Below are 27,611 nucleotides of genomic sequence, written 5' to 3' on the forward strand. Positions count from 1 at the left end.
AAGTCATTTGTCAGTATGGGGGGTGAGGGGAAATGATTTCAAAGTCACTATTCTATATTAAGCCTGAGAGAGAGAGAGACAGGAGAAAGGCAGGCGGTGGTTTATAGTCAAAAGGAATTAAAATAAAAAGCAGACTGCACTTCCCTGGGCGAGGGAGACCTCGTCTTCTTCCCAGTTCTGTCACTGACAAGCTCTTCATGTGACCTTGGGTGAAACCCTCAACCTCTGGGAGCTTCAATTCCTTCAGCCGTCAAATGCGGGCATTGCCCAGATGATCTGTAAGAGTTCTGTGACTTTATGACCTAAAGTAGATGTTAGATGCTGTATCTAGTGGGCAACAGAGACCGACTCTGGAAACGTAAGCAGGACAGGATTTTTTTCAAGGATGACAGTGGTAGCTCACAGAACCAAACAGAAGGTTGGAGGACCAGGCTTGGAACCCAGGCGGTGTGGTTGCAGGTGGGGAGTAGGAGGATATTGGGGTGTCTAAAAGCAAGAATGACTCAGCTTAGCTGCTGGGATGAAGAAGATCAAACCATTTTTTTCCCCACCCCCATGTCCTATACACCTAAGTGGGTCAAATTGGTCTAGCTGGGGTCCTATGACACTTGCCCACTCAGCTGATGGGCAAGAAACCTTGATGTACCATCTCACCAAGACATCGCTCCACGGATGAGAGGTAATTCCCGAGAGGGAAGTGGCACAGGGCCACGCAAGGAAGGCGATGGTGGCCAGGCAGCTCCTCACGGCTAATGTGGTGTTTGCCTTTGTAACGTCACACACTGGTAATCACTTTTCTGTGTGGAAATAGATGGGCTATTTTCACAGTCCATCTGAAAACAGACATATCTTTAGAGGGAGATAATGGCCCCACCACGACACTGTGGTCTCTCATCGTGAAATGCTGGGCAATGATGTGTGCTGGATGAACAGCCTTAGATGCCTCAAGAGATTGTTCTGGGGTGGGGAAGAAACCCAGCCTGTGTTTTATTTTCAGTTTCTTTCTGCGCATCTCCTGGGAATTGAGGAGGAACATTCGCAGAGTCTCCTAACAATCGGTTCCTCTTCTTCCATGTTTATGGAGCCCTGCTCTCATTCTGATGGTCAGTTCCATTCACCTCCTTAAGAATGAGGCAAATCTGGATTCTCCTAAACTAGTCATGATGATCCCAAACCCTCTATCATTGATAGGTTTTGGGGGGTGCTGTTGTCTGGGATCCAATTCTTTTTTTTTTTTTTTTTTTTTTTTGTCTTTTTGCCATTTCTTGGGCTGCTCCCATGGCATAGGGAGGTTCCCAGGCTAGGGGTCCAATCGGAGCTGTAGCCACTGGCCTACACCAGAGCCACAGCAACATGGTATCTGAGCCGCATCTGCAACCTACACCACAGCTCACGGCAACTCTGGATCCTTAACCCACTGAGCAAGGCCAGGGATCAAACCTACAACCTCATGGTTCCTAGTCAGATTCGTTAACCACTGAGCCACGACGGGAACTCCTGTCTGGGATCCAATTCTACATGCTCTGATATGAGGAGAAATCTTTTCGGGGGGGGGGGGGGAGGCTTCTTTCTTTTTCTTTTTTCTTTTTTTTCTTTTTGCTTTTTAGGGCCACACCCATGGCATATGGACGTTCCCAGGCTAGGGGTCAAATCAGAGCTACAGCTGCCAGCCTACACCACAGCCACAGCAATGCCAGACCCAAGCCACGTCTGCGACCTACACCACAGCTCACGGCAACACCAGATCCTTAACCCACTGAGCCAGGCCAGGAATCAAACCTCAGATTTGCTTCTGTGCCATGATGGGAACTCCAAGGCCTGCTATTATTTGCAGATGAAAGTATCTCAATGGAAAACCCACAAAGTACCTCAACTGAGAGGCCGAAGGGAATCCTCTGGAAAATGAAAGTTCTAGAAACCCAAGCAAGCAGCTTTAAGTCTGGGAAATACTGTTTTCCCCAAAAAGAGATCCAGAGGGTTGCCCTCTTTGTCTCTCCTCTCCTCCTTCCCCTACCCCACCCTCCCCTCCACGCCTGCATCAAATCATTGCCAGGCGCCACCAATTCTCCCTGGGTAGCCCCTCCCTCTTTCTACCAGTCTAATCCCCCCCATGTCCACTCAGTGACTGAATGTTTGCAGCGGCCTCCCGCCCTGGTGCTGTGTTACCTCTCAGCCCTGCCGTCTACTCGGGAATTCCTTTGCATGGAGTGCCAGGGGCCCCGCTACTCTGCAGGATGAGGAGGTCCAGGAGGTGAGTGTGGGTCACAGCCAGGAAAGGAAGCCTGTGGGGAGGGCCCGGACATACACAAAGCTACAAGTCATAGGGTGGGGCACCAGATGGGTCAAGGCCAGATTTGGAATCAGTTGAAGTACAGGATGTGCTAAAAGCCAGGCTCAGTGGTGTAGACTGGAAGCCAGGAATCACACCAGGCCCCCTAGGAACACAGGTTCATTTTTACTGGAACCAGGTGGGTGGGGAGGCGGGCAGAATGGCCAGGCTGAGAGAGACATGCAAGACCAGCAACCCCATGGCAGTTTCAGTCAGAAGCCTCCTTCAAGAGCAGGTTCCCCCAGTTTCCTTGCACTCCCAGAGGTGAAGGTGCTATTGCTCCTGGTCGGAGCCCCTTTTCTCAGTATCCCGTCCAAACATCCTGTGCCTTTTGTCCCATCTCAACCCCACAGAGCGAGTCCCGGGAGCAGCACTGGCTTTGCAGACCAATGGACCTCAACTGAAGCCAAATGTTGGCAGGCAAGTTGGTGAGCTTCCCTTGGCCTCTGCTTCCTCAGGGGCAGTGGCACCTCTCTTGAGAGAAGTTGTGAAAAAGAAATGAGGTGTTCCTATCGTGGCTCAATGGTTAACAAACCTGACTAGTATCCATGAGGACTCGGATTCAATCCCTGACCCTGCTCGGTGGGTTAAGGATCTGGCATTGCCATGAGCTGCGATGTAGGTTGCAGACTCAGCTCAGATCCCACATTGCTATGGCTGTGGCATAGGCTGGTGGCTGCAGCTCCAATTGGACCCCTAGCCTGGGAACCTCCATATGCCACGGGAGCAGCCCTAAAAAGACAAAAGACAAAAAAAGAGAGAGAGAGGGAGGGAGGAAGGAAGGAAGGCAGGACGGAGGAAAGTATTCATGGCATGTGCCTCATGTGTCAGGGGCTCAATAAGGAGATCTCCATCTAACGAATATTTATTAAGCACCGACTGTAAACCGAGCATTTTACCAGCTGCTAGGAAATACTGTGGTGAGCAGAACCAATCCAGAGAGAGAGGAGAGAGACAGACATTAACTAGTAACCATGAAAATAATTGTAAATGACAGATTTGGAAAGGACTATGAGGGTTGAGAGAGCGTAGACTTGGTAGATTTGACTTATCCCCAGAGAGCAGGAAAAGCCATCTTCCAGACCCTGCCCCAAAGAGGCCTTGCTGAGAAGTTGCCCAATGACCCCCAACTGGAAATGACCCTCTTGGCCTGTGAACTCCCAGCAGGAGTGTGGAGCCTGTAAATGACCCTTAGGCCTAGTATCGCAACTGGTGGCATACACGGCCTGTCTCCTCCACCACATCGTCATAAGCTACTTGTGGGCAGGCAGCAGGCCATCGATGGCTTTCCATGCTTCACAGATTCTTTTACAGTCTATTCATTTAATTTAAAAAAAGTGAACTTAGCTTCTAAAAGCTGCCGTGATGTAACAGAACTTGAAGCTTCATGGATGCCTTTTGTAAGCCAAGTTCCCATTGACTTCCGAGTCATTTGTCAGAGCATAACAGGTGATATGCAAGGAAACAACAATTTGGCTTCTCAGAAGTTGCAGCATGTCCATATCTCAAGACAGTGTGACCCCTCTAACTTCCTGAAGTAGCCCAGACCCGAACCTGACTCACCTATTAATCAGGGATACACAAATAAGAAAAAGTGAGGCTAGTAGAATTTGTTCGCCAGAACTTCAATCCCCTAACTTTACGATTAGAATCTCAGTTTGTGAACTAAAAAAAAAAAAAAAAGTGCGCTGCAAAAACCTCTGTGTGCTAAAACAGTCATTCCTGTTAGATTGCTTAATATTAAATTTGACCTGTCGTTACACTGAAAACCTACTGAAATCTGAAAATCTACTCGGGTAAGCAATTTTAACCATGTAAGTTAGAAGTTCCACCTTAATTCTCTGAAGGTATGTTTCTATTTTTCAGTATTAAGAACTGCCCTCTTGTCTATATGTAATTTTACTGTAATTACTCTAACTAATTATTCCTGACATCAGTGATAGCTATAAAAAGATGACAGCCAAAAGAATCAGAAGAAACAGTGTATTAGATTTAAATATTCAAGTATTTCACTTAAATTCATTTCATTTTGGTATCTTTGAAGTTTTTAAACAGCCCAGTGCCAAAAACGAGGCAAGATTTACAGATGCAAACAAATGTATAAACAAATAACCCAGGTCCTCTTAAACAGTTTGCTGAAAAGCAACAACCCATCTGTGTAGGAACGACCATCAAATCAGGATCTGAAATGGAGGAGGGGCAGTGAGAGGATTTTCATCCTCAATCTTGTTTTTGGTTCCTCAAAATCAAAATCAAAGGGCCCTTATAAGCTGTATAATGATGGATAAACAACAGAGTGAGTATTTGCTTGCTGTTTCCATGGGTTTCATCAGCTTGTTTTCCATGACTCATAACAGCTTCCTGAAAAAAACACGTTGCTTTGATCTCCTGGGTCAAATGAGTGCTTCTTGCATTCGCTTCCATCAACCAGTTGACTTTCCTACAGGTTCCTACTGTCCCATCCTCACCTGGACCAAATATTTACCAGTTAACTCACTCCTAAAATTATGAGTCCTCTTCAAAAGGGTTCCATCCAGATTGGCCAGCGAGGTTCATAAGGACAGTCTGAAGATTTAAAAAGGGCAAATATTATTCACACAAAAAGGTTGTTAACCTGAAAATGATTCGTGGAAAACCAATTTAAAACCGTTTATTAAAACCGTCTTATAAGAACACCAAAAACCTTCCCAAAGTCTCCAATTAAGGGTTCTTGCCAAGCCTTTGTTATGCAATGGAGCCTCCTTTGTGTCTCCAAGAAAACAGTGTTATTAGTGGTAATAAACTTCTCAGCCTGGGATCCAGGAAACCTGCGGTTTCATCCAGCCTCTGCCACCACAATTTTTTGGCTTATTTTCCACTTCTATAAAGTAAAATGAAAGGGCTCACACAAGTTTCTTTTGGTTATGAGAGTCCATGAGTCTAACAGAGAGACACAGAAGTTGGGATCTCTCCATCCACTCAACAGATATTTACCGGACATCCATTAAATGCCAGGCAACTCGTCCTTTGAACAAGGGGTCTCCCCTTATGCTCCCCAAGTTCCTTGTGAGAGCCTCTATCATGTTACTTGACACTCGGCTGGAATTAGGGATTCCCTGATCGGATTCCTCCACTGCACACTATTTTTGCAACTGAGCAGCAGAATTCTTGACACACAGGAGGTGCTCAAGAAGCTTTTGGTGGTGTTCCCATCAAGACTCAGCGGGGGGAGTTCCCGTCGTGGCGCAGTGGTTAACGAATCCGACTAGGAACCATGAGGTTGCGGGTTCGGTCCCTGCCCTTGCTCAGTGGGTTAACGATCCGGCGTTGCCGTGAGCTGTGGTGTAGGTTGCAGACGCGGCTCGGATCCCGCGTTGCTGTGGCTCTGGCGTAGGCTGGTGGCTACAGCTCCGATTCAACCCCTAGCCTGGGAACCTCCATATGCCACGGGAGCGGCCCAAGAAATAGCAACAACAACAACAACAAAAGACAACAAAAGACAAAAGACAAAAAAAAAATAAAAAATAAAAAAAAATAAAAAAAAAAGACTCAGCGGGAACATCTGACTAGGATCCACGAACATGCGAGTTGGATCCCTGGCCTCACTCCATGGGTTAAGGATCCAGCATTGCCATGAGCTGCGGTATAGGTCTCAGACATGGCTGAGATCCGTGTGGCTGTGGCATAGGCCGGCACCTGTGGCTCCAATGTGTCCCCTCGCCTGGGAATTTCCATATGCCGTGAACTCGGCCCTAAAAAGAAAAAAAAAAAAAAGTATTTGTTGAGTGAACAGAGGTGAGCTCTTCAGGTAAAAGGTTGAGCATCCTAGAATGAGGACCACAATGAGGCGTATCAAGCATAAGAGTCAGTATTGTTTCATTAAAACAATTACGTGATAGATTCCCCCTGGGAATGTCTGAGCCAACGGCAGGGTCTGATGGCACCAAGATCAAGCACAAAGACCTGCCTCTCTCCAGTCCTACAACAAAGGTATTCTTAGCACTTGTTTCCAGTTTGCGGTACTGAACCACCTACGCTGGATCCCTTCCGCGGCCTCTCCAGATCTGCTCTCCCCATTCATCCACCTTGCTCAGCGCTCTGGGAGGCCAGCGTATATGAACTGTCTCAGTCTAGCTCACGTCCTCTGGGTCTGGCTGGGTTTGGGGAGAAAAGGAGAGCAGCCTCGTTAAGATATTGATTCTCTCTCCTCAGGACCACTCCAGGCTGTTGTGTCCATGAGCAAAGACCACAGCCCCCGCAGCCCTTCCCACATACTCCTTCCGTGTGTGTACATGTGTGCCTGTGTCTGCCTCTGCCTCTGTCTCTCTGAGTTCCTGGTCCCTTTAATCTTAGGGACAGTAGCAACACCCAACTCCTATTGATCGTAGGGTGCTGCATGGTCTGTTTTTGGTTTTCCCACATCCTGACTCAAGAGGCCCTTTGTGAAACTCTCCCCAAATTATTCAGTGTGAGTAAAGCATTGGCTTCCTGTCAGAACCTTTGAGTGACAACTACCCAAGTGTTATGATCTAGTCTATCACCAAGCACAATAAATGCTAGTTCTTTTCCCTGTTATAATTTTATACCGCCCTACAGTGTTATCAACAGTGCCTTTAACTAAATAGCTACTTAATAAGTATTTGTGGAACAAAAGACAAAATTTCTAAGACATTTCTTTCACAGTTTTGGATTCAAACACATGGAAATCAATGTGCATTAATCTAGATTATCCAATATGAAATTCAGAGAAATTTTTAAAATTTCGGTCGTCGAGGGTGAGTGAGGAATTTCCCTTTACAAAATTACATTCCCTCTTTTCTGATGCTCCCAAGAAAACAGTGATTAGCCGGCCGGACTTATGACTCCGCCCAAGGAAACAGTGCTAAGGGCTGAGCTGACATCTCAGGGCACATGTTGTTCAACAGACTAAGACATTATTTTACTGGTCCTTCCCAGACCATGGAGGAAATAGTGATTTTATTTCATGCCATCTAATTCCTATGAACTGATTTTGCAAGGTCATCGCTTTCTGTCTCCCACACCCAGATGGAAATGCAGTTTGGGATAAACTATACCTCCTTGGATCTACTCACTTTTATAATGAATAGTCAACGTGTCAATAAAGCTGAAGCATCACTCACCGTGTATATTGATCTTGCTGATGTACCACAGAAGTAACTTCTAGCTCTGGTATTGGAGGAAGCACATCCTTGACCTGAGCCAAAGGCAGCCTCTTCGTGGTCTCTGCTGTTTAAGAAAGAGAGCTGTGTAGTCAATAGCAATGAAAAAGCAGCCACACTGGAGTTCCGGTCGTGGTGCCGTGGAAACAAATCCAACTAGGAACCATGAGGTTGCGGGTTCGATCCCTGGCCTCGCTCAGTGGATTAAGGATCTGGCGTTGCTGTGAGCTGCAGTGTAGGTTGCAGACTCAGCTCAGATCCTGCTGTGGCTCTGGTGTAAGCCGGCAGCTGTAGCTCTGATTCAACCCCTAGCCTGGGAACCTCCATAAGCCTCAGGTGTGGCCCTAAAAGGCAAAAGAAAAAAAAAAAAAGCCACCATACTACATTCTAATATAATAAGAAAACCATGTTCTTCATCTAAACAGGATTTTGGCAACTGCCTCCACTCACTAAATTTCCTGCTTGCAACTCTCATACTTTTAACCCATTTCCCTTAACTCTGTAACTTTCCTTTCATTCCTCTTCCACCACTCACAGAGCACAAGACCTGAAGTATAGTTGGGAAGGAATAAAGAAACTTAAAGTACAGTGTCAAATAGCAAGAAAAGAACTTAGGTTTAGAAAGTGCAAACATTTCCTTCTATCGCTTATGTTTGAAATATATATAACTTCTTGGTATTCCATAGTCTGAATGTATCATCATGTCTTTAAACAGCCTCCTGTTTAAATGGTGTCTAATCTTTTGATCTCGCAAACACACTAGCAATCAACATTGTACATATGCCATTTCTCTCCTTTGTGAGTAAGTCTATGGGATAAATTCTTAGAAATAGAATAGCTGGCTTGAAGGCTTGTGCTCTTGTAACTTTGGTAGTGGTTTATGTAGTATTGTAATTACCTATCATAGAAGTTGCATCAATTTCACCTCTCATTTATCTCAGTAAAGTGGGAGAGTACCTATTGCCTCTTGGCATAGAGTGTGACGTCAAACTTCCGGATTCCTGCAAATCTGATAGATGAAAATGCCATCTTAGGGGAGATTTAATTTTCGTTTCTACCCGAATGTAAGCTCCAGGAGAGCAGAAATCTCTATTTGACATGTTTTGCTGCTGTGTCTCCTACATCCAGATGGCCAGTATTATTGGCACGTAGTAGACACCAAAAACAAATTTTTTTGGAAAGAATTTAGTCTGAGTGAGACCAAACATCCTTTCATATGTTTAAGAGATATTTGTATTTCCTTTTCTAGAAACAGTCCATTCTTATCCTTTACCCGTTTGCCTACTGGGTTATGATCTTTTCTTCATCAATTATTAGAAGCTCCTTCTATACCAGGGAAAGCTGCTAACCTACGATGAAGTGCAAATAATTTTCCCCAATCGTTTTTGCTGTGTACATTCTTTTCCTCATGGTTAAATTTATGAGCATTTTAGCTGAGTTTTGTGTCATGATTAGGAAAGCTGATTTTGTACAGCAGAAATTGGCACAAATTGTAAATCAACTGTCCTTTAATAAAAATGCTTAATTAAAAAAAAGAAAAGCTGGTTTTGCAGTTATACCATTGGTGCTTTAATTACTTTTGTAGTTTCATGTTTTCATTAAAATCATTGATCTGTTTGCAATTTATGCTAGTATTAGTGTAAATTTTTTTCCTAGATGATCATTCTATTGTCCCAACATCATTCAATCAGTAATTCTTTGTTTTCCTACTGATTTGATATGCCATTTTCATCATTTACTAAAGTCCCAAACTTTCTAATGTTTCATGATATTTTTATCTAGTTATGTATAAGTACCATAACGGAATTTATACTTCTCTTTATCCTTTACGTCAATTTTTCCTATTATTGACAGGTTTTTTTGGGGGGTGTGTGTGGCTTTTTGTTGTTGTTGTTGTTTTAGGGCTGCACCAGTGGCATATGGAATTTCCCAGGCTAGGGGTCTAAACGGAGCTACAGCTGCCAGCCTACACCACAGCCACAGCAATGCAGGATCCGAGCCGCGTCTGCGACCTGCACCACAGCTCAAGGCAATGTGAGATCCTTAACCCACTGATCGAGGCCAGGGATCAAACCCACATCCTTGTGGATACTAGTCAGGTTCGTCACTGCTGCACCACAATGGGAATTCCAGACAGTTTATTTTTCATCGGGATACTGAAATGAATTTGTTTATTGATTTAGGGGAAAAAAGTCATCTTTTTATATTCTGCCTCCTTTCAGGAAGATGATATCTCATTGCTTTTGTTCAAGTCATTTAAAAAAAGGGTTTTTTTGTGGCTTGGCAGATGGAAGTTCCCAAGCCAGGGGTTGAATCCGAGCTGAAGTTGCAGCAATGCTGGATCCTTTAACCCACTGCACTAAGCCAGGGATCGAACCCACATCTCTGCAGCAACCCAAGATGCTGCAGTTGGAGTCTTAACCCCCCCATACTACAGTGGGAACTCCTGTTCAAGTCGTTTTTATATCTCACAGGAGCATTTTTATTTAAAAAAAATAAAGATTATTTTTTTCCATGATAGCTGGTTTACAGTGTTCTGTCGATTTTCTACTGTACAGCAAGGTAACCCATATATATATATTCTTTTTTTCACATTACCTTCCATCATGAGTGACTGTAGTTCCCAGTGCTATACAGCAGGAAGGAGCATTTTTCTAAGTTTTCTTCTGAGAGATCTTACACATTTCTTATTAAGTTTATTCCTAATTACTTTTTTTTTGCAGTTGTTTTAAATGCAGTATATCTTCTAACTGGTTGTTGTTTAAATATATAAATGCTATTTGACTTTTTTTTTGTCTTTTTTTTTTGTCTTTTTTTCTTTTTTTTTGCCTTTTCTTGAGCCGCTCCCTCAGCATATGGAGGTTCCCAGGCTAGGGGTCTAATTGGAGCTGTAGCCACCGGCCTACACCAGAGCCACAACCACAGCAATGCGGGATCCGAGCCGCGTCTGCAACCTACACCACAGCTCACGGCAACATCAGATCCTTAACCCACTGAGCAAGGCCAGGGATTGAACCCGCAACCTCATGATTCCTAGTCGGATTTGTTAACCACTGCGCCACGACGGGAACTCCTGTGATTTTTGTCTTTTTAAACCTGTACTTCTCAAAGGTGGTTGTGGGAGGCAGAATTCTAAGACAGCCCCCAAGATTCCCACCCCTAGTGCCCTTCCCCACGCCCCTGTAATTCCCTTCCCTTGAGCATGGGCAGGGCTGTAAAGAGGTTCACATGCCTGTGATTAGTTTGCATGAAGAGGAAGAGTTTTGCAGGTGTAACTAACATCTGACTGAAGGAGGTGAAAGTCCTTAGTAGACAGACTGAGCCCTCCCTGAGGTCAGAGAGGATCTCTCACTGGGCTCAAAGAAGCAAACTGCCAGGTCTGACCTGTCCATGGAAAGGGTCACGTAGCAAGGGTCTGCGGGTGGCCTCTAGGACCCAAGGGTGGCGTCTGGCAGAGAGCCAGTTAAGAAGCCAGGCCCTTCGGTCTGCAGCCTCAAAGAGTGAATTCTGCCAACAACCTCAAGGAACTTAGAAGGAAAGCCTTGAAAGGAGAACACGCGACAGCCCGCATCTTGACTGCAGGCTTGTGGTCCCTGAGATCCAGCAAAGCTGTACCCAAATTTCTGACCCATAGAAACCGTGAGATATTAAAAGTTTTCTGCCACTAAGTTTGTAGTAATTCGTTGCACAGATCAATAGATCCTCAGACTGAAAATCACAAGCGGCAGTCATTTAAAATGCAGGTTCTAGGACCCTGCCTCAGATCTATTGAATTACTATGTCCCTTCTTAAAGGCCCAGGAGCCTCGGAGGGTTGATTCTGATGCACATTTAAAGCTTCAGAATGAACTTATCATGCAAATAATTGTTGAGATGTTTTTCACAAAGCCTCTTATAACTTACAGAATTTGCAATTTGGAGATGATTCTCTTTAAAGGTTAAAACCTCAAAAGAGCCTAGTCATGAAACCAAATCATTATCAAAGAAAATTAACAGAGCTTTTTCAGTTGGAAAGCCAGATTTCTCATCATTTGCTCATTCATTTGGTTTGCTGATGTTTTATAGTGTGGTAGAACCATAATTCAAAAAGCTATTCTCTATCAAAATGATGGCTAGTCCAAAATAACTCTCTAGTGGAACATTATCTTCTATTTCTCCTCGCATCCAAAGTCATATAACTTATATGCTAATAGGAAAACCTCTGAAAAATTGATAAAAAGGCAAAAAGATCGGATATATGTCATTTTAATACCTTCTTCAGGATAGCTAAAACAGGTGGTTTTTTTTTTTTTTCTACTTGTACACTGAGAAATAGAGTTTCTTTCAAATCGCATTAGTTCAGCAACACTAGTTAAGGCAACAGAAGCCGTCAGAAATGTTTTAAAACTTCCCAGAAGTCTTTTCATGAATTTGTCAGATCTCTGAACTATATACATTTCTTTGACTTCTTCCAAGAACCTCAGCAGTGTCTAAAATATTTAAAAGGTCCCTGCTCTGAGTTTTGACCTGGCTGAATCTAGTGAACCAAGTGGACTGCCAAGAGAAGAAACTTTGATTACAAATAAAACGCCAGGCCTTATGTCCTTGAATAAAGCCCCCATCACTCCATCCACCACACGTACGGGTCAACCGCTGATGTGTCTTTTTCTCCCTTTTTAAAAAATTTTTATCCCTTTTCAAAATGCTTTATTTTATATCTATGACATCTGGCACCTCACCTCAATTCATCCTTCTGAAGGAATTCTTGATTCCCACTGAGTAATGGAAACTTATGTGGTGTTTTCCTCGCTTTGTTCCTGACGATTTTCAGGTCAAAGACAAGCTTCCTCTACCAGAGTGAAGGCACATCTAAAATTTTCTCATCCTGGCCAGGCTCTCTTGGCTGCTAAGGGAATTTGCCCCATCAACCTGTGATAGTCTTATCTCCAAAAATACTTGTTCAGCTACATTTTACTTAGTTATAAAATAGGAAAGCCAAAAAATAAAGCAAGGAAAAGCAAACAGATGTAGATGTCCATGTAATATATGACCCTCTGTGACCAACAGTGAATTTATCCAATTTTTTGTTGCAGTTCCTTCTTTGTCTGCTTCCTGTGTATAAAGACTATATATTTTTGCACAGTTATATTTCCCAGAACCCACCTTGGAGCACACCACGTAATAGGTCCTCAATAGATACATGTTGAATGACCTAAAGAATATTATTTAACTTCTTTGTGCCTCCTGTTTCTTAATGAAAAGGCATGGGTTCAAGTAGCACAAAAACGTCAGCTCTAGGGTGCCATCTGGGAATATGGGGGTAAGAAAAATTCGAGTGCCTTGGGAGAGTTAATCTATACAATCAACCCATAATCAGAGCACAAATATGCTAAGTCATCTTTAGAAAGTATCCCTAAGCCAGAGCCCATTAAGCGCTAAATGTGCCAAGTGAAACAAGCCAATCAGGCTTCCCCTAAGATGGGGAAGAAGGCCTCTCAAACCCTGTCGGCAAACGGGGTCCACGTGAAGACCAGGCAGACTGGGCTCGGCTGTGATTTGACTTCCCACGTGTGTCGAAGGAGAGTGAACACAGGCGTTTGCTGTCAGGAGCGTTTGGGTCGCTATTTCTTCTCTCTGTTGTATTACTCTCTGTGGGTTAATGCCCTGGCCTCCTGGTTTTATAAACCTGTTGGTGGGAGCTGGGTTCCCCTGCCTGGTGTGCTGTCATTGCAGGGGGCTGAGCCCGAAGATCCACAGGTAGGCACAGGAGGAGGTAAATTCACCTCCCAGAAGCACCTGCGTGGCCCAGTGGGCGGCAGCCGGGCAGCCTCTCTCAACCCAGCCAGGGCCTTGCCGGACGTGGTCCCTTCAAAGCTTCGGCGGTGGGTACGGACCCTGGGACTACCCAGACGGTCTCCTCCTGACTTTGGCAAAGCGAGTGTGGCTGGCTGCCTTGGGGAAAATAAAGGTAAGGGCAAAATGAGGCGATAAGGTGTATCTGGATGTGCTTTAAAGATAGAAAGCACCGTCAAATGCAAACCAAAGTGTTTTTCCCGGTATCTTTTTAAGCCTATGTGGGGGCCTGTTCAGAACTTAGTAGGTCCTGTGTGTGTGCTCAGCAAAGGCGGCCATGGGTCACTAACCTTGGACGTGATGACCTGGGCGCTTCCTTCTCTCCTTGGTACTCGGGGAGGTATGTGGAGCATGACTCTTTGTGGAGCAGTGGCAAGCAGTGTCCAAACTGTAACCCCAAAAATATCTGGTTTCCTCATAAGAGAGTCTCCCAAAATGAAGGAATTCAAGTTCATCCTCACAGATTACTTTGGTTAAGACAGATGTGAACATTTTCAGACGGTTGGATGATTCTTACTCAGTTCTCTCACCTGGCTTCAGAGAATCTTTCTGTCGTATTACTTACTATCATATGAATGCAGAACTTCAGTATTGCTTGTCATTATTCTGACCTTTCCATCACATAGAAACATGGGCACTTTTGTGCAAGCTCAAGATACTAGTAGCCTTTTAGGGCTAATAGAACCAATTACAGTGGCTTAAAAGAGATTTCCATTAGTCAAGGTGCCAACTCCCTACCATGTTCAAAGCTCCATCTGCTGTTATTAACGGTGATCCTAAAACTACTCTTCCAAATCTGGCCAATGCGAACATCAAAATGAGGATAGAAAAATAAACACTGGCTTCTGCTCTAATTCTGCTTCTGCAGAATTATCTAGAATTAACAATTAAAGAGGGAAAAAAAAACCTCCTTGAACAGGCAGCTGCCAATATTCTGAGCCATTGACTCAGTTTTCGGTTCATTCCCACTGTAGGTATCCTGAACACTCCCAGGCATGAAACTGATGAAGTGTTTAACCATTCTCCTTTCATTATTTTGGGTAGGCTTTAGCAAAAGTTATAATTTGGGGTGGGGGGGTATCTGAAAGGTCTTTGTAAGCAGCAGCCGTTCTTTCAATATCCACAGCGTAGAGTTGCATTTATTTGACAGATATTTATTGGTTCCATATTGTGAGCCATTATATGCTATGAGCTGGAGATGCAGTGATGAGAATTATCAGATGGTGCCCCTGACTCCAAGGAGCTAACTGGTTCATGGGAGAGGCATCAATCGAATAACAACAAAATTGTGAAAGAGCAACAGTGATAATTGCCACAAAGAGGGATTTTGTGAAGTTGTTGAGGGTGTGATTTAGCTGGTCCACCAGGACTGAGACAGCTGCCCTTGAGGAAGTGTTAGTTGGGCCAAGATCAAAGGGGCAGGGTTGGAGTTAACTAAACAAAGGCAGGGTGGGAAAGGGAGGTGGCAAGGGAGGCAGGATGGTTCAGGCAGGGAGAATCTGTGCAAAGATGGAGACGGTGTTTATCTGCAGATGTTTTACCGTCAGTTCTTCCAGACCTGGCACAGATGGCTGTCACCTAAAGACATTCGGTGAATGAATAGAATAAAGCATCTTCTTTTGCCCATAGATTCATCACACGTCCTATCGTCTTCCTGCGTGTAGAGTAAGGCTCTGCATTTTGATCTATTCTGTAACCAAGCAGATGGCTATAACCTTTTAGCAACCCAAGTCTGCATTTTCAGAGTCATAAATATTATAGTTAGGCAAGTAAAAAATTAAATTTTCATGTTATCCTGCTGGGTTGCTGGACATTTGGCACCAGTCATTTCTCTTCCCTTCTGTAGGAAATTGAAGCTTCCTTAGTCTCTATTATACTGGCCTTAAACATGTTGCAAATTATAATTTTACACTGCCATCCATTTTATTTTGGGGTAATCTATATTACTGGGTCATCCACTTCCTTTTGGCATTTAGCAGTTCTTGCTCACAATAAAATTCCGTTTGCTTGGCTTTGTGGTCCCTCAGAGGCCACCTACATTAACTGCCAAGCTGAAATGTTACTTTGAAGATGACTCACTTGGTCTCGCACAAACTCCTGCTACTTCATAGAGAAAATGTCTCATCTCAGTTTCTACTGTCACATACAAAAGAACAAGAAGAGTTTGGATCTGTGGCTTGAACCAGCAGGAGTAAACTCGCCAGTTCATTATTGCCATTAAGCCGTGTGCTAGGAATTTCATCTTTAGGACAGAGCTGAGTTTGAATCCTGACCCTGCTAGGAGCTGGCAGTGGGTCAGTTCCTTTAAACTCTCTTAGCTTCAGTTTTCTCATCAGGAAAAAAGTGAGGTTCTTATGACATGAGATAAAATGATGTGTGTGGAAGTACTGTGCACAGGGAAGGTGGGTAATGCGTTCGTGTAGCTTAATTAGCTTCCCTTCTCCTAAGACTCCAGAGGTTGATTCTCCTGAGTGGTGGTGTCAGCCCCGTGAGGGCAGGGACCGTGCTGTGGTATGGCCACTGCTCCATCAATGATTAGCGCCACTTCTGGCCCATAGTCCATGTTCAGTAGATTTTGGTTGAATATTTGGAAAAGTGAGGATTTTCAAATTTTAAAGATCTCACCATTTTTAGACAGAGAATGGAGAAATGAAAGGACTCCTTTAACTGACTCATGCCATGGAACCTCGAATCCTAGGCACCGGGTGTGGTACATGGAGGGACTTATTTGTTGGCTGTCTAGCATGTGGACATCTCAGGGGTCCTCTCAAGAGCACCGGAAGCCAGAGGGGTGAATATCCCCTCTCCCTGATTCCTAGGACCCAAAGTACCTGTCTGTGGCCTGTATTCGGTCAACCAGATGCCCCTCCTTGGGGCTTGCAATCCTGGGCAGTGATGCAAAGCCGCACTGTGGTTAAAGGGTAGTTCCGGCAGCCTGGAGAGAATGTCCAGTGGTGGTGACACCAGCAGAGCCATTCTCACCACACTATTTCTTGGGGGCGACTTTGGCTGTATTTTTGGCTGCCTGGCCTCCTTGACTTCTGCGTAAGCTCAGAGTGCCTGATGCTCCTGTTGTTTCCATGGGTTACCTACAGATTTTTCCAGTAAAATTCCCTTTCTGCCAAGTAAGCCAAGTTCACTTCTGTTTGCATCCCGTGATTCGGGTCCTCGTACACTGTCCTCGTCCCTGGCCTTGATCTCCCAATGCGGTCAACTCATCAAGCACCGTTTCCAGGGATGCATTTCAACATTACTTCTGCATGGTTCTCAAAAATGGTCTTTCAGGATGTTGTTTTATTATTCTTTGATCTCCTTAGCAATTCTATAACGTGCATCTTATGTTGTTTAATGAAGTGGAATTATGTTCCCTCTGATCACTCTCTGTCTCTTCGATCGTTTTCCCGTCTCCCAACCCCCAAGATTCATTTCTCGTTCATCTCCGTTTACTCTATGCTCATGTCCCCTCAGGGCTTGGGTGATGTCATAATCTTTTATTGGGCATGAACTCCATGGCAGATATTATGCTAGGGACAAGAATCCAAAGATGAATAAAACAGAATCATCACCTGTGTGAAGATAATTGTCGCACGCATAACATGTAGAAGAGATTCATGCCAAGGCAGGCAACGGGAGCCATCCCACTTCTCCAATGAAGGACAAAAATAGGGGAGACACATGAAAGCTTGGGATTTGGCTCTGTGTGACATCTCTTTCTACCACGACGAGGCTCATTTATTCTATCTGTGTTTACTGTGACCCCAGGACTTGCCAGGCACTGTGCAGTGTGGGGGTGTTGACAATCGCTCCTTATTTCTCTCTTATCTTATCGAGCGTGTAAGGCTATCTGTATCTCTGTGGGTATGTGTGTCCCAATACTTATTTTGTAATATGTGAACACGGGAGAGACATTCTGGAATGTACAGCCAGAGCCAACAGCAAGCTGCTCTGCTCAATGTGACTATAGTCGCTGCTCTCTTTGAACTACGTGTTTTTTGTTTTTGTTTTTATTTTTTTTGTTTGTTTTTTTGTTTTCCACTCCTGTTACTGCTTCTGCAGAGAACCATGCTGGCACCATTTTCCCCTTAGATCCTCACCGCTGCCTGTCATCCATCACTGCAAAGAGAGGCCTTAAAAACAGCACTCAGGGGAGATATTATTCCCTTCCCATTTCACTCTTAGAAAGCGCAACGTATAGCAGGAGAGGGAAACATTGCATTTAGATTAAAGAAATATATACAACAGGAAAGAATCTGCCCCCCCCCCCACAAGATGCTAAGTTTCAAAAGGACTCTTGGTTTTAAAAAAGGCGGTCACCGCTTGCCCTGCTCTCAACACTAATGTTATGTGCCTGGTAATAAAGATGGGGGGTGGGGGGGGGTTAGTGAGAGCTGTTAAATGGCAAGGATGGCTGAGCCCGGGTTCTCTGGTGAATTAAAATCACAGGCTCATAAATAGAACCTGCGCGTTAGTCTTGTGGTTCGCTAGTACTTTAAATTTGCAAGTCCCCTGATTATTTGGCTTGACAGGGGAACTGCTGACTTTTTCTCAGCAAGGACGGCGGTGCTCAAAATTATGACTTAAAAAGAGAAAGTGCCAGGAGTCCCAAGGCCACCCAAAGCCCACCAGCACCAGATTAAAACATGCCTGGTACATGAGTGTCAGGTGTGAGAACTGGAAAAGAAGGGAGAGCAGAGGAGAGGTCATTTTCTCCCCCTAAAAATTAATTTTGCCATCCGAAGAAACACCCTTATGGTTTTTATCTCAGCAAACAAAACTGTCACTGGCCGCACAAAATTTTCAACTTTCCCCCCCATTTAGCTGGTGTCAAATGGTTGCTTTGCTTACTAGTAGCCTTAGGTTAATAATGTTACTGCTAATGCTGAGAGTAGAAAGTCTAAGATTTTTTAAATTGAGCTCTATCAGTGCACCCAAGCCAATCTTTCCCCAAACCATGGGTCTCAGCACATCCTAGTTTAAATAGCTAAGAAAAGCCTCAGGAGCACAGTTCCTAGTGAAATGCTGTGCAAATCTCCGTGTGGTTACAGATGCAGCTGCCCTGAGGGGCTCAGGATTTGTTTGGTTTCCTTTCATTTTTGAAAACCGTTTACACACCAGACTTGAAGCTTCCTTATCTAACTTCTCACAAGGCGCACAGGAGCCTGCTCCCTGGCTGTGCACAAGCAGCTGTGGTCACACCAGTCATAATTTCGTGGTTTTCAGAGTCAAGGACATAATTTCTTCCTGATGAAGAAGCGGCCTTGGCCCTCTCTTTCTTTTTAATACCGTTGGACCACTTGCATTTAGAAGGAGGCGTCACGATTAGAAGAAGGAGATCGAACCACAGCCTCTGTGCTAACAGCCCCCTTAGTTGCTCTAATTAGGATTCCCGTATTCCATTTCCAGCTCTCAGGAGAGGACAGGGGACTTTTTAATTGGGGCTATTAGACGTTCTCTTTGTACAGTGACACCCTCTGCTAAGTAAAGGCTCCAGCAAAATCCATGCCCACTCTGCAATTACTTCTTGCAGTTCCGAGGAATAATGGTATCTTGTCTCATTTAAAAATAAACCTGAGCCTTATTCCTTATTGCCTTCTCTCTTCTGCCTACTCACATGAATTTCTTCTTGCCAATTAAGCCAACTTTCCATTACTTAAGGAGGGAGTTTTGATCATAACGGCCCCCTGATAATAAGACATATAATGCTAGATTCATGTGCCTACAGCTTCTTTCTTCCAGTTACAAGGCTAATTGAAATGAGCTCAGATCACTTGATCTTGTGTTTAGGAAAAATGGTGAAATGGCAGAATTTCATAAATGGTGCTCTGTTTGCTTGCCACAGAACTCACCTGAAATAACCTGCACATTCAATGTTCGCAGTTTCTCAGAATCACTTCCTCTTAAAAGTAGAGATGTAGGTTTGTATTTATGACCTATTCCAAGAAAAGAAATTAAATATTTAGACGATAAGCAAGCACATTCCTAATATATATTCCCCACGATAGTTCAAAGGATTCCTAAGGAAAATGGGCCATTCACAGCACAGCCTGGAGTAACAAAACATCAAGCAAATACAGGTTCTCTCTAAAATCAGAGGCTCCTCCACTGCCATAAATGCCATTATGTATCTCCTCTTAGACGTAAAATATTATATTATTTAGATTAGGTATAATAGCTATGACATACAGAATATTTGAACTATATTTAATATTTAATAATATTTAATGTCCTAAATGGCATGATATTTTTCACCACTTCACATGCTTAGAATTGCAAGGCAAGCCTTTGAAAACCACTAAGCCTGTCATTTGGGTAACTGTTCATAAAAACTTTATGTCACTCCCCATTATTGGTCTCTTTCTAGACATTTGTTCTATCTGGCTCCTATCTCTCTTTCCTAATATGTAATCATTTAGAGAAAAACAGACCAAGAAACTCAAAACTATGCACTAATTGCAAATGGCACACATTTGTTTCAAATAATATGGTTTTCAAAGCTAGAAAGACCCTGAGTCTTAATTCTGACTTTTTTTTTTTTTTTGCTTTTTGCTTTTCAGGACCACACCCACGGCATATGGAGGTTCCCAGGCTAGGGATCAAATCGGAGCTACAACTGCCGGCCACAGCCACAGCAACGCAGAATCTGTGCCATGTCTGCGACCTACACCACAGCTCCCGGCAACACCAGATCCTTAATCCACTGAGCAAGGCCAGGGATCAAACCTGCATCCTCATGGATCCTAGTCGGGTTCATTAACCACTGAGCCATGAAGGGAACTCCCTTAATTCTGACATTTTATTAGCTGTATAACTTTGGACAAAACAATCTCTCTGAGACTCAGGGTTTTTTCCAAATGAAAAATAAAAGTAATACCACATACCCTGTTTTCATACTTTGAGAATCTAGTAAAAAACACTCATAAAAATGCTCTGAAAAATATTTATTCTACAAATATACTAATGATATTATTAACCAATGCATTTAGGGCCTTATATGCTAAGATACCAGTGACAAGACTTGATAGAAACTGCTCTCAGATCTTCAACAAATACTTAGCCAAAAGAATTAATGACACTTTCACTCCAACCTAGAAGCAACCATTTGTTCTTCCTACTGAGAGGATTAACACAGCCTTGTCTGGCAAAGAACATCAGAGCCTTGGGAAATACTACATCCAGCATAAAGCTATTATCCTTTATTGAGAACTACTAGGCACTGGGCCATGGTTACCCTTCTTATGTTATCTCCTTAGTTCAATCCTTACTTCAGCCCTTTGGGGGAATAGTGATTATTCCTATTTTACAGAGGAGAAAAGTGATACTCAAATATGGTAACTTGCACAAAGTCACATACCTAGTTAGTGGTAGTCCTGGGATTCTTATCTAAGTCCACCTGTCTCCAAAGCCTAGTCTCATAATGATACATTGTACACTGTCATTAAAAGACCAGCTACACATACAATAAACTGTCCATCAGCTCTGCTATTCAGCCAGTATATGCATGGGTGCACACCCAGGGAGCTAATATATGCATGGGTACACACCAGAAGGGTTGTGTATACATGCTCACACACCAGTAGGGCCAGTATATACATGGGCACCCACCATAGGACCACAGTCGTAGTTGCCAGTCAATGTCCATTCTGATAGGTGGGGACCTGCGTCATACTAGTTGTTAATTCTTTTTTAATATCATCCCTGCTGTTCTGATTTCCAGCTACACACTTTAGCTCTTCACAGTCAACCATCTGCTGTCATCCACACTTAGTAAAGATGGACTCTTGCTCACACCCATCGCCTGGAGCCACTCTGCCGAAAACCTCCAATTCTGAAATTCTTTGTCATTACTCCCTGTTTTCCTCCCTCTCTTCTGCCCTCACTTCCTCCAAGCTCCTGCTCAAATGCTAGTCCATCACCTCCTTTCAATTCACGCAGCCTTTCTTCCCTTCCTGTTTGTTTGTCTGGGTGAGAGTAAGACACACGAAGCTCCTTGACCGCTGGTGCTGTGTCTTGCTTATCCTTAATGTTCCCTAGAATCGCCACTTATACCCAGTAGGCGCTCAGTAAGTGGTAAATTGAATGGAAAAAGTAAATTCAATCTATAGATAAGATTAGGGGTTCCTTGACACTAGAAAAGTTATCCAAAAGGATGGGTTTATGTCTCGATACTTACTCTGCCACTTCTGCACTCTCCTGTGGCCTTCAAGTATTTTGCGGATAATGAGGATGAGTAAAAATATAAAAACTAATAGAACTAGAACGTACCAAGTGATCTTCATGGAACAAACAACATCTGCAAAGAAAAATATACTATAAAAATACAGTAAAATGATGCACGGATGAGGCCACATGATGATGTAGCCAAATTCTGCTACATATTCTGCCCTTAACTGAAAAATTGAACATAAAAGCATCACTGCTGTTACAGGGTCACTTGCCCTCCTGAGTTCTTTCCTAATGTGTTAAACGAGAAAACTAGATCAATCGGCTTCCAAGGATCCACTTAGTTTCAAAATTCTAGGATTAATGTCGCTTCTGGGTTATGTTGATGTAACTTTTGCCATCATTGCTATTACTGGGTTGAGACTACCACAAGCAGCAAACCAGGACCAGAGCCATTTGTGATAAACGATTTGGCCATGGGACAGGCAGCTAAAAAAATGTGCTCTCAAATGACAAAAGATGCAGTAAGTAAGATGAGGATGGAGAAGAAAGACAGAGTCTGGGTTGAGGCATTTAAGAGGCCAGGATAGATGATTAATCATATCTCCTTTCCACAGGGGCTCTCAGGGCAACAACCCGATCAAGCATATGCATTAAACATAGAGTTACTTTAGCCTAAATTTAATAACGTAAAGAACTATTCATTCAAATGACACTGAGGCAACATAGAAGGCAACAAAGTCACCATCCAGCAATAGCTTAGTGTGGTTTCTTTGGGTCCCATAAAGACACATGTCCAAAACATTATTTTTCACTGACTATCTAAACCACCCTATGTACCCTCTTCCTTGCATGCAAAAACACAGCTAGTTCTTATTCAACTTAGCAGAATATATAACTTGTTTATACCCTTGGAGGACTGTTCTTGTGGGGCTCAGGATCTGGGTAGCCCTTCCACAGGCCCCCGACTCCATGGGCAGATGTATATTAAATAGGCAGTCCGCATTTATTTAGAGAAGAGGTTGAGTGGAAAAGATCAAGTTTACCTGGGATGGCAACACTCAGCCTTCCTGATATCATTCCATGCTATTTAGTAGCCAAACTTGTATACCTCAGTCAACAAAATAAAAGCATGCAATTAACTGACATAGATTCGCAGTGCCAGCAGGTGCCAAGATGCCCAATACCAAGGTATCTCTGGGCACTGATCCAGCTATGAGTAAAGAATCCTGCATTCACCAACTTTACATTGCAATGGCAGACTGCGTACATTTGGGGCCAGGCCAACCAATGCACCCACCAAAGTACCAGTGGGAATTCAGACAAGTATGTCTCCCTCCATCCCATAATGCTCCCTACCCCTATCCCTGCAGCCACCTTGGCAAGGAGCAAGGGGAAAATAGACAAGAATCTGAAAAAATCTAAAGAGATAAATTATTGTTTCAGAGTAAATTTACCAGACTGGACTAAAGTTAGTTCCCCTTGCCCTAAGTAGATAGGACTTTTAAGAGAGATCAAATTAGTCTTTGCAGAGCAGAGCAAAATATGAATACAATTTTAATCTTCTCCACATGGCAAAATGGATATACTTCTTCCCAAATCCAAGATTACCCATTGTTACATCACAGTTATCTTTTTGAATTATGGACCCAAAATAGTTGTCAACTCCTACTTCACTTGGACTGGAATTGATGAATTTTTCCATGAACCCCAAAATCAATTCTCTTAAAATCATAAATATGGTCATGCTTATTTTTCCTTTATGTTTTAGAAAACACAAAAAGCCATTAGATATATAAATGTACATTAAAATAAATGTAAGTTTTGAATATCTATAGTCTAAACCTCTTTAGTTTTCAAATTTCATCAGAATCACCTTCACTCTGTGGCCTTTTAAGAACCTACCCTCCAACCTCATTTCTGAGCCGGAGGGAATTAACCCCTCTTCAGATCTTCTCAAATCCTCTCTCGTACCTCCCGTATATATACACTCATTGAAACACCCCTCTAACCGTAGGGCTATAGGGGGCTTGGGAAAACTAACTCATAGGAGGATTTTCTTTGAAGACTTATATTTCACTTTGAAAAGGCATACCTAGTATATATTTGTGTTTAACATAAACATAATACTTTGAAAATAATTACCTCTAAAATAATTAAAGTTTTTAGAAAAGCATTCTAAGCAAATCTGAAAGGTTTCCATATGTCTGTAACATCAGAAAGCAGAGCAAATTATTCACCACAGCATCTGTCACACTGATCACACGTACTCAATTGTTTTACAGTGATCTCTCTCTGTGTCCCCAGTGTCTGGCCCACAGCTTGGCATACAGCAGGTGCCCATTAGATGGTTATATCATAAAATGCTCTTCACGAGTAGGTTTATGGGTGAAGTGAGGGCACCCCGCTTAGTAATAAGGATCAGTTGGGTTAACTCAGAATAGCGTGACTAGAAAGTTGACCTTAAACAGAATTAAGACGTGTACGTTTTATCTCTCATACGCCCACCTTTCCCTCAGTCATCCGGTGACTCGAAATGCCTGTCTGTACCCCATGTACCATCTATCTTCACAGCAGGACTTCAAACATCCCTTTAATTGAGGTCTGTTTCTCGGCTCACATAAAGGATACTAAACTGATTCAAAATTTAATAGCACACCACAGTGTACAGGCATGTTTACATTTAAAAAGAAATCTCATCCTTTAATACACAAGTGTGACCGTATAACTTCAAGCACAGCCAACAGGCATTCCCAAAAGTTATTCCAGGTCAGAAGGTTTTTCTAGTGCCCCTCAAATCATAACCCAGAGATGCCTCCTCTGCCTTTGAGTACAGCTGGGGGCTCCATAAAAAGCATGTTTTAAAAGAGAAATGAGCAGATCAAAAGACATTCTTTTGAAAACCTTCTTTCCAGCCTTGTTATTTCATCAATAAAATTCTTCAACTATATGACTTTCGGTAAAGTTAATATGGTAGCTCTTACTTAATTTTGTGTCCATAACCTAGTCTCCTTTTCCCTCTAATTTCCTTTAAAACTTACTTTCTACATCCATTTCTAGGTGCAAAGAAATGTTTATACAATTATTCAAGTTTTCCATAATTCTACAGGTATGATTTAGAGATGGTTCCTTGGTTGGATCTTCCTCTTTGATTGTTGACCTTCTAGGGTGGGTTTTTAGTTTATAGGTAATATTGTATTCCTCCAAGTGGTCAACCATAGGAGCTACAGTGAAGTTAAAATGTTGACAAGGTGAATGAAAATCATCTGTCTTCATCTCCACTGATCCTCTCATGATAAGAACTAGAAAGAGATTAAGAAAATGTTATTCACACAATAGCAGTACATAATAAGAAATGACATACAACTCAAAACCAAATCTCTTCCTTCCTATACAACAAAATAAGAGTAGAAATAATAAGTTGCCAGCACTACAAATAATAATTAGAGTGCCCACACTTGTTTTTTCTTTTTTTGGCTTCCCCACAGCACATGGTGTTCCCAGACCAGGGATCAGATCCGAGTCACAGTTGCCACCTACTCTGCAGCTGTGACAACTCCAGATCCTTAACCCACTGTGCCAGGCAGGGGATCGAACCTGCATCCCAGCTCTCCAGAGACACCACTGCCAATCCCATTGTGCCACAGCAGGACCTCCATACCTATATTTTTAAGAGTATAAAAACTAGGTGGATTCGAAATAAGATCGGAGTACCTCAAAGAAAAAGAAATATATTTCCCTGATGACTTGTGGCACAGATTGTATTTTCCAAAATGGTCACAACAGTATTTCCCACCCCACATTGTACGAGTTTCCTAGAGTGGTCATAACCAAGTACCACAAACTGGGTGACTTGAACAACAGAAATTAATTGTCTCACAGTTCTGGAGGTGAGACTTCCAAGATGAGAGTGTTAGCAAGGTTGCTTCCTTCCGAGAACTGTGAGGGAGCGTCTGTCCCATGCTTTTCTTCTAGCTTTTGAGGGTTTGCTGGCTGTCTTGCTTGTTCCTTTGCTTATAGATGCATCACCCTGATCTCTGCTTTCGTCTCCACATAGCGTTCTCCCAATGTGTGCACGTCTGTATGCAAATTTCCTCTTTTTATAAGGATGCCAGTCACAGGAATGAGGACCCACGCTAATCACCTCATCCTAACTTAGCTACTTACATCTGCTACAACCCTATTTCCAAACAACGGTGCATTCTGAGATCCTGGGAGTTTCTAGAAGTGCCATATAATTCAACTATAACACACATGTTACCCTAAAACTTTGCCACTCCCCCATAGATGAGTGGCATCTCATAACTTTCCCCTCGTGTCTGGGTGGAAGGATTCACATGCTTGTAACCAATCAAATGTAGAGCAAGTGATATTGTATGATGAGGCCAGAAAAGGTAAAGCAATTTCCACCTTGTTCTTTGGATCACTAATGTAGGAGCCTTGAACCACGAAGTACCAGTTCAACAACTTAAGCCATCATTCTGTGAAGAAGCCCAAACTAACCCAAGTGGAAAGACCACGTAGAAAAACTCTGAGAGTCCATGACGAGAGAGAAATGCCCACTGCCTCTAGTTACTCCAGCCCCTCTTCTGTTTTCGCTCCAGTCACTGCCTGACTCCTGCTGTGTGAACTGCTCCAAGCCAGAAATGTCCAGTTGTGCCCATTCTGAATCCCTGACCCATGAGAAAGAGAGTGAAAAAAAGAAAGAAGGAAAAGAGAGGAAGGGAGGGAGGGGAAAAAAAGAATAAAATGATTGCTGTCGTTAGAGCCACTGAGTTTGGGGTGATTATTACACAGCCATAGCAACTGGAATAACTTATCACTGCACTGCTTTATTTTTTAAGGAGGCAGCATCTGTAAGCTACCAATTCCTGAAACACTTCCTAGTTCTCTATCATGATAAAGGTATTTCCCCAATTTGCTTTCCGGTGAATTTGACCCAGTTACAGTACTACTTGAATAAGAACTCAAAAAAAGATATAGCTACTGTGCTTCATCCAAAGTCAATACCAAGAGATCTTGTTCCCCTTCTGCAAGAATGGAAAAAACACCAGTAGGAGGTGATTCAGGAAGCAATTTCACTGAATGGGTATTGCAAAAAATGTGATGCTTGGGCTTGAGGCTACTAGTATATTTTATAACTGTAAATCAATGATCTGGTTTCTCAATGATGCAAATTGATTTAATAATATATATTGATCTCATAATAAATGCAAGGTCTAGGTAGACATTACAGTTAACATTCTTTTATTTGTTCAATTCAGTCATTAAACAAGTATCTATTAAGTGCCTCATATCAGACATTATGCTAAAATTTAGAAATGTCCGTGAACAAAGACAAAGTTCCTGCCATCAAGGGACTCCCTGGATAATTGAATAAGTAAAAAGATAGATCCATATTAGTGGATGAATGTTGGGCATGAGTAGGTACAAATGCATCAAGGATTCAATGACTCCTTGAGGAATCAAAGTGTGATTTTATATAAGCACTTACAGGTTTACTTATAATTTTTTTCAATACCTTTGAAGAGAGCAGGCTAAATAATCCTATACCCAGTGGCATTTTGATGTAATTTAAGCACAGATATTTTGTTTTCAGTAAATAAAAGTAAACCAAGAACAAGTTAATATCCCAAATCCTGTGAGTCCCTCGTCAAGCACCACACGACTGAGTGTTCCAGCGCCACTGGACTTAAACCTGGATGTATTATTAAGGCTTTTTTTTTAATGGAATAAAATTAATTCATTCTGGATGCATTTTATCCCCACTTTCCTTTTGCATTTACCTTTTGATGTTTGTTCCTGAGAAATAAAATCCATGTTTCCTTTGGACTCACAAGCCAAACATGAAGAGCACATTTTAAATTCACGTGTGATGTCTTGGCAAATCCCAGTGAGGTTTTGAAAGCTGGAGTGATTTAGAAAGATTCCCATAACAGTCTGAGTTTCTCTTATTGGTTGCAGAAAAGTCACAAAAGAAAAATTTAAATAAGAGAATGAATGGGTAAAATTAGGTTGTAAACACACTTCTAGGCATGATAGCTCCAACAAGTTTCCTATAAAGGAAAAAGAAAAAAAAAAACTTTATTGCGAAATTTTGAATTTGGGACATTGAAACAAATACACAATAAG

At 42.7% G+C, this 27,611-nt stretch overlaps 2 protein-coding genes across 4 annotated transcripts in view; one reads left to right on the top strand and one right to left on the bottom strand.

Annotated features, from left to right (window-relative positions):
• FAM114A1 (family with sequence similarity 114 member A1) overlaps window positions 1-4,321 on the top strand; it is a 96,836-nt gene extending 92,515 nt beyond the window's left edge. Inside the window, exons 15-16 of the transcript XR_014812312.1 lie at window positions 2,123-2,251; window positions 2,683-4,321. The gene's annotated coding sequence lies outside the window, so the exon portion shown is untranslated. The remainder of the gene's footprint in view (window positions 1-2,122; window positions 2,252-2,682) is intronic.
• Window positions 4,299-27,611, bottom strand: part of TMEM156 (transmembrane protein 156) — a 53,306-nt gene continuing 29,993 nt past the window's right edge. The window contains exons 2-7 of one of the 3 annotated variants that reach the window (XR_014812313.1): window positions 27,266-27,535; window positions 24,521-24,781; window positions 21,490-21,609; window positions 19,166-19,249; window positions 6,005-7,555; window positions 4,299-5,743 (exon numbers count right to left, since the gene is read on the bottom strand). Coding sequence is in view for 2 of the 3 variants with exons in the window: in XM_003128922.5 (XP_003128970.3) it covers window positions 4,882-4,894; window positions 7,450-7,555; window positions 19,166-19,249; window positions 21,490-21,609; window positions 24,521-24,781; window positions 27,266-27,535 (854 nt within the window). In the remaining variant the exon portion in view is untranslated. The remainder of the gene's footprint in view (window positions 5,744-6,004; window positions 7,556-19,165; window positions 19,250-21,489; window positions 21,610-24,520; window positions 24,782-27,265; window positions 27,536-27,611) is intronic. The other 2 variants (XM_013978595.3, XM_003128922.5) reach the window with 2 other exon arrangements.

This window comes from Sus scrofa, chromosome 8 (genome assembly GCF_054392235.1).
Source record: "Sus scrofa isolate SSC_HxYL_T2T_F1_AM1 chromosome 8, Sscrofa_HxYL_maternal_Yorkshire_Landrace_v2.0, whole genome shotgun sequence".
Lineage (NCBI taxonomy): Eukaryota > Metazoa > Chordata > Mammalia > Artiodactyla > Suidae > Sus > Sus scrofa.